The sequence below is a fragment of the Elaeis guineensis genome, chromosome 9, assembly GCF_000442705.2.
Source record: "Elaeis guineensis isolate ETL-2024a chromosome 9, EG11, whole genome shotgun sequence".
Taxonomy (NCBI): Eukaryota; Viridiplantae; Streptophyta; class Magnoliopsida; order Arecales; family Arecaceae; genus Elaeis; species Elaeis guineensis.
Window position 1 is genome coordinate 28,056,755 of NC_026001.2, and position 7,430 is coordinate 28,064,184.

At 34.8% G+C, this 7,430-nt stretch overlaps 1 protein-coding gene across 1 annotated transcript; it reads right to left on the reverse strand.

Annotated features, from left to right (window-relative positions):
• Positions 1-1,382: 1,382 nt before the first annotated feature.
• On the reverse strand, positions 1,383-5,447 carry LOC105051244 (GDSL esterase/lipase ACHE). The gene is given in 8 exon segments (XM_010931591.4): positions 1,383-1,792; positions 1,947-2,217; positions 3,792-3,961; positions 4,083-4,292; positions 5,195-5,305; positions 5,308-5,328; positions 5,331-5,388; positions 5,391-5,447. Coding segments are annotated over 8 exon segments (1,146 nt in total). The 5' UTR covers positions 5,433-5,447; the 3' UTR covers positions 1,383-1,529.
• Between the last annotated feature and the right edge of the window lie 1,983 nt (positions 5,448-7,430).

Genomic DNA, 7,430 nt, shown 5'->3' on the forward strand with positions numbered 1-7,430 from the left:
AACAGGCAGCTCTTGGATAACTGATCACTCACTAGATATGCTCTCATTATCAACCAACTAATATTTTCACTAGGTCATTGTCAAAGCATGATTTCGATTTACTATGGATCAAACTATGATGCTGCATTTCTCCCCATCATAGTTTGAAAGGGCTGATAAAGATATAGATACAGGGATCAAATTAATTCTCCAAATCTTCATTAACTTGGTAAGAATCATGCAAATACTCAATAATTACAGGGAGTCAAACTGATTCTCCAAATTTTCATCAACTTGGCAAAAACTCATGCAAATCCTCTACAATTACGTGACTATTATAGCAACTTCATTCTTCCTTTTACATTGATGAGATTTTTTTTTTTTTTTGGTATCAAAGAGATTCTTTCCATAATTTCTCATTCAAGATTTAAATGTAATATTCGTTGTAATCTTAGATGATATTTATTATAAATAAAATAATATAAGTGCTCAATTCTCCGTTTGAGATTGATAAAAGAAATTTAATCTATTGGTTGTTCAAGCGCAACCGAAAAAATGATGAAAAAAATTGTGAAATACAGAAATAAATTTTGTACTATCTACCTTGCTTCTATTCTTGAAAAAAATGCTTCTAGTCTATGCCAAAAGACCTATACTTGATGGAGAATTACAGACTAACATATAGATTAGATTAGAGACTCTTTTAATTTTTTTTTTCTTTTTTAAAGATCACTTTTTTCTTTAGAAAACAAAAGTGACTTGTATTTTAGCTGGTAGAAGAGTGATTAGCATGAAGAGTGCTGCTTCATGGCACCACTCCTCTCCCCGTAGTGGTCCTGTGGCAATCGGGAACTGCAGTGGTACATGGAGGTGACATAAGTGGTAGACAGGTCTCATGTACCAGCCCACCAATCACCATAACCTGTGCTCCAAGTAGCAAATGAAAGGGTAACATTCAGCTTTTATAAATGGAAGAGAAGCAAATAGATCAGGTCCAATGTGAAGATATCCAAATTTTTCTACTAAGGCAGGAGGAAAACCAACCCAAATATAAAATTTAACCTCTTGATTAGCCTATCTAACGTCCCTTTTTTTTTTTTTTTGTTTGTTTGTTTGTTTGAGGTGTCCATTTAGCATCCTATTGTTGCTTATTTGTATTAGTGGTTAAGTAATAAACAGCTATCACGTTTCACGTAGGGAAGTTTTATGCATCCCACAGTTTAGGCCAAAAGACCATGCCAAATTACTTTTCAAGTTTTATATTTAGCCATGGACGTGCATTACCATGCTTTCCTTCAATAGCCTAGAAACCATATCTTAATTTAAATTATTTTGAAACTTTTACTAAATAAAATGATGAGTCCTCTCCAACAACTTGCAGGCAATCCTATACACAGTTCCCATAATTCGAATCATAAATTTATTAATTCTTTCCCCATTACAAGCATTTTAAGTTCTCAAGGCATGTATTCAGGATTTGCACGCCGACATCAGCTATGCTGCGTATTATTAGCACCAACAAGAGAAAAAGAGTACGAGAGTGAATGCTTTCATTGCTGCTTCTGGCATGCCATTCTTAGGGGGATTGGAGGGTCCGAGAAATTACCCTCTACTATTTGATCAAACACCCACTTGTTAGCTGCTTCAGTGTAATGAACTCCATCCCAGCATATCCTCTTTGAGGGATCCTCACAGGATTTTCCGACCAAAATCTCGGTGTTGTTCACAATAATCTTCCCTCCACAACCCAAGTGAACATTATAATTGTACTTACCACCATGCCCACAACAAGTCAGGAGAGGATGTTCAAATCCTGCAAATAATATCAGTCCATCATAACACATGTTAGATGTTGCCTGCTTCAATATCCCTTATACTTCCTAAACTGTACCAACAGTAAGATTCAAAACAAACTCTACAGTCTCAAAATCGAATTGCTAATAAGATGCAACTTTTTTGGGACTTACCATGCTTGTTGGCATGGCTTATGAGCTCGTACTTAACGGAGTAGATATCCACGTAGGTGAATACGGCTAGAGGGAGGTCCGTCCTTAGCTGGTATACAGTATCCTTGAGCTTTGTGTTGAAGAGCTTGGCCACGTCGTTGAAAGGAGATCCACAGCCAACCTTGTTCACCTGAGCTGCCGTGAGAAGAAGACGGTCCAAAACATATGGCAGGCAGCCAAAGGGACCAGTGTTGTGGATCCAAAAGAACCTCCCACCTTGCCCATATATATTCTGTATTCATGCCATCCGCATTGTTACAGAAATCTTTTAGTACAGTATCATAACAAAAATCATGTAACATCAAGAAGTAGATCTAGTGATTAATCATTATAATGAAAAATAACATAAGTTTAAAGGAAAATGATAGTGTTGTTTGATCATACTAAATAAAAAAATTCCAACTGGCTAGGCGTTTTAATTTTTGAATATAATATTTTGTTTTGATAAATGTCATTAAAATTCTCAAACAATGTCGTAATTTTTGTTGCATAGCAAAGACCATACTTATATATATGTGTGTATTTCTAGGTCTGAAAATCATCATATCCAAGGTTTTATAAATATGTTATTTCATTATAGTAGATGCTCTTTGAAATCAATATTGATTGGGAGCATCGATCCTCTGTGGTGCATGATTTGCATTACAAAATATTGTATAGTGCTTGATGGTCCCCATTGTAAGATGGCCTTACATGAGATACATGACATGCCATTTTTGATAGCTATCCATCTCCTTATGGTGGCTTTCAAGCATTGCGTACAGTAGACTATAGTGCAAAGGATCCTATGCCTATTATTGGTACACTAGTTACAATGACCACCAGCTGACCTATCCTTTGTGCTTTGGAGTTATTTAATATTAAAAATAATATTCAGTCATTATGATGATGTTATAGTGGATAATGATGAAAAAATAACTATATTATTGAACAAATCATTATAATCTATTTAAAACATAAATTTTGAAAATAAAATATAATTTTCTTACAAATATATTATGTTACAAAATACCAAACAACTCAAATAATAGGCTATCATAATATCAAATTACTCACTATAAAGTAGCTACCTTTCCATGTTCACACACACAGACACCCCACAAATAATAGAGTATCATAATATCAAATTACTCATTATAAAGTAACTACCTTTCCATGTTTATATATATATATATATAAAGAGAGTAGAGCTATTGTGTAGGCACCCACATAGTAGCACTAGAAAGGCCAGTCATGGATGATTCAAAGTCCCAACACTAGTAATCTAAGCTCTTAGATGTCATATCTCCAAATTACTAATTACTGTCAAAGTCATGTCATCTAAAGATCCCTTTCCAAATGCCTGTGGTCAAATTTGAAATAAAACATGTTTTTGATTATTGGATGCACAAGAGAGATCTCTTCAAATAATATAATTTTTTAATAATAAATAATTTAAAAATAATAGATCTCATCCAATAATTTAGATCGTCAGTGTTGGACCTCTTGTCACTATGTATATATCAATCTATATGCACACCTATATAAAATGTGACAAAGGACGTGGCTATTGTAATTATTGTAATAATTAATCATTATAGCAATATCTTTTCCCCTTTTATACCCTTAATTCGGAGATTGCCCTACGTATCCACTATGACAACCGTGTTTGTCCATCATGACCTTCCAGTGAAATAAACTCAATTTAGAGGTCGTACTTGTTATGAATTTAACTTAGCCTATATCTGACCATTGAATGGAGCTGGCATTCGTATTCTTTTACAAACGCATACATAAATGAAACCATAGCATGCAGCTTGATCATACCTTTACAACTATAGTGAACTTGTTGAGGACATCCGGGATGTATGCTTTAACTTCCTCGGTTGTCATGTTATCAAAATAGCCCGAAGTGAGGTCATTTTGACCTATGTCAAATGTATAAAGAGCCCGAGAGAAGAAATCTTCAGTAGGTAATAAATCCTTGAAAACTCCCCCTGCATGAAGCCAATCAAATCCATGAGTATTCAATTCCTTCAGCAACATACATTTCTATCCCAAATTTCATCGAAATCAACTGCAAGCGAATAAATTTAAGTAATTAACCAATGCAATTACCTCGTTCGTAAGCCAATTGGGATCTAGTTTTGAACTGAGAGAACTGCCAGGATTGCACATCTAAGGAGAAGGGACTAAAACCACTCTGAAATAATGTTTCATTCTGTCGTCTGATCGTTGATCCTGCCGTCGCAAAATTGGCTCCATGGGAGAAATTAGTCCCCACCGAATCAAGGTATGCATTCAGGTAAGGAAGTCCCAGGCTTTGGGCTGAAGACCCACAGCATAAATTGTAGAGCCAGCTAGGTGGTCAATAGTCAATACACAGTAGCAAAATAATACATAGACACCAATTAATTAGATATTTTGTGAAAAATATATAACAATAACTTACAAGAAACCTCCATCCAATTTCTGAAAAGGTTGAGACATCATGATCCAAAATGCACTTCAACCAGATGTGCATTTACCGGACAAAAACTATTTAAAGCCTCAGCAGTCAAAATTCTGGGTTCCGTTCTAGAGTACTACATCTCTCAATAAAATAAAATAAAGACTTCTTACGTACATACATCGGTCCCACTGGACCATTATTAAGAAATAATAATAAAAAAGAAACAAACAAACGTGGAGAGCTTAAAAAACATGGATGGGATTGCCTCACAAGAGCAATAGAGACGACAAATTGATCTACATGAAATCTTTAATCACGCTGTCTTCTTCTTCTTCTTCCCCTTCTTTCTTTCTTTCTTTCTTTTTATGGGGGGGGGGGGGATGCCTACGAATTATGCGTTCCTTTCTTTTTTTTTGTGAAATACGAATTATGCGTTCCTTAGTGCGGTGGTTTGTGAAGAATAATTGTACCCTCTGGGGACTGGCCATAGATAGGTTGGAGTCACATGGATGCTTTTGGTGTGGGTCCTCTTATTGCTTACTGTTTCTATCTTTCAGTATACCTTAGCCTTTCTTCCACATCTCTCTTACACCCACCAATGATCGCACAGTAAAAGGTTGGGAATATTACTCATTAACTTTTGCAAACATTACGGTAAATATAAAAGATTAAATTGACTCAATGGAAGGAGCAAATCAAAGAGAGCAAGCTAGCTGGAATAAGTGGAGGAGTTCAAAATAATACTTGGAATCTAGAAGTGTTCAGCATCATTACGCACCAATAAAGTCGATTATGAGGCGTCCATCACAGTATCTCCCCATCGGCATCCCGAAGAAGGTCTCGCCGTTGGGCGGCGGAGCAGGACCGAAAGCCGCCGACAGCCCGCCGTGTCGGAGTTGGAGTCTCCAAATTGAAGATGGCCGGGAAGTCACATGGCGAGGTTGAGGTAGAGAGTGATGGTAGTAGAGAGGAGCTAAATGTAAGATGATGAGAGAGATTGTGAGATGAAAAGCCATTAGTGCAGATGGAGATGGCAATGGAAAATGGGAGCAGTTAAGAGAGGAAATGACGTAGGTGGGACCGATTGGATATGTATATGGTGGACGACAGTGTTGCCATATTGATGAGATCACATGCCAATCTAAAACGTTTAATTGCCGGATCAGGTAGACTGACACGTGTGCTGCCATCTCCGCATCAAACAAACCCTTGATTTAGGGAGGAATTATTGGCCCGAACCGCCTATCATACATGCGTTGAACCATTTAATAAAAAATTATTATATGATTTATTGATAAAAAAATTTTAATTATTCAAATTTTAGTTGAAATTTTGAATGATAAAAAAATTCAACTTAACCATGGTTAGCTAGTTGATAACCTTTGTTGTTTTGAATGAAAAAAAATTCTATGTTTTTTAGATAATATGATGAATTTTATTATGTAGTCTAAGATACACGTCATAGAATAGTTCTAATCAATAATCTCTTCTATTTACAATCCATAAGCTTTAGGGGTTAAGATTTAGGTTAAAGTTTCGGTTCGATTCCTTCTCTGAAACCATGATTTCTACTAGAAGTGGCAATCGGATCAGATCGGATCATAAACGGATCGAGTCAGAAAATCATCAACCAAAACCGATCTGTTTATTGAATAGGTCAAAAATTCAAATCTTAACCCGACCTGTTTATTAAACAGATAATCCGATCCGATCCATTTAACTCGTTTATTAACTAGATCAAATTAGGTTAAACAGATTAAACAGGTTAAATGGGTTAAACAGGTCGGATTAAATGGGTCAGAAATAAGTTAAACAGATTTTAAACAGATTAAATGGATCTTAAATGGGTTAAACAGGTTAAATAGATCGGGTTAAATTGGTCAGATATAGGTTAAACAGATTAAATGGATTATCTGACTGAATCCGATCTGAATATTAAACCGGTTAAATGGATTAAATGGATCAGATATCTAAAATTCAAATCCGACCCACTTGTTAAATAGATTAAACGGGTCGATTCATTTATGATCTAAATCCATTTAGTCTAAACTCAAATCTGTTTATGTTGGATCGAACACAGATCGGATTTACGGATCGGATCATATTTTGCCAACCCTAATTTTCACTGATATTTGAATTGAGTGCATTGAAAAAGTTTCACCACACCTAGGATCTCCCTCTCATAAGAATCACGCATCTGTATCATCTTATTGCGATTTGGGTACAATTTTGAATTTTCCCCCTCCACTCTTGTTTGGGATTTTGTTGAGGGCTTAGTGATATTCTCATGTTATTTAGGGTTTTAGTGCTAGAAGTTGAAATTTGTGTCTTCTGGAGATTGAGTTTTTTCCCTCTTTAGAGGAGCAATTTCTAAGGTTTGGTGACTTTGAATTTAAAAATATATAGATGATTTGTGGAATTTGATTGGATAGGCTTTCAAATTTTGGTTTTAGATGATTATGATTTTATCTTTTCAACTGTGTTTATTTAGTTATATATTTATTTATTTAGAGGCTAGAGACATATTGTAACCTAAGACTGTTGCATATTGAGCACCTCAGGTCTATTACTTCCAGCACCATAATTTTATTGCAAGAAAATTTATAAGCAAATCTATAATTCTTGAAAGATAACACCACTCAAGATTTGAGAACCCTCAACAAACAAAAGGCTGTATTATTGAGTTACATACTCAAACAATTATAACAATTATTGAACCTGAGCTGGATAAAAATCCAACCAAGGGCTAAGTTGTTGGTGAAATTGTTGCAAATGATCAGACTGGATTTAAATTAAATTGTGAAAATAAAAAATTAATTTTTAAAAAAATGTATACACTATCATTAAGATTTAAATTTAAGAGAAAAGACAGATACCAACCAAGATATTAGCTAATGGTATGTTTTTGTAAATTCTTTACTTTAAATACTATTCTTTAAATCATATAAATATATATTTGTCATGGACATTTTTGAAAAATACAAAGTAGTCATCAATCATCTACTTCTCTTAAA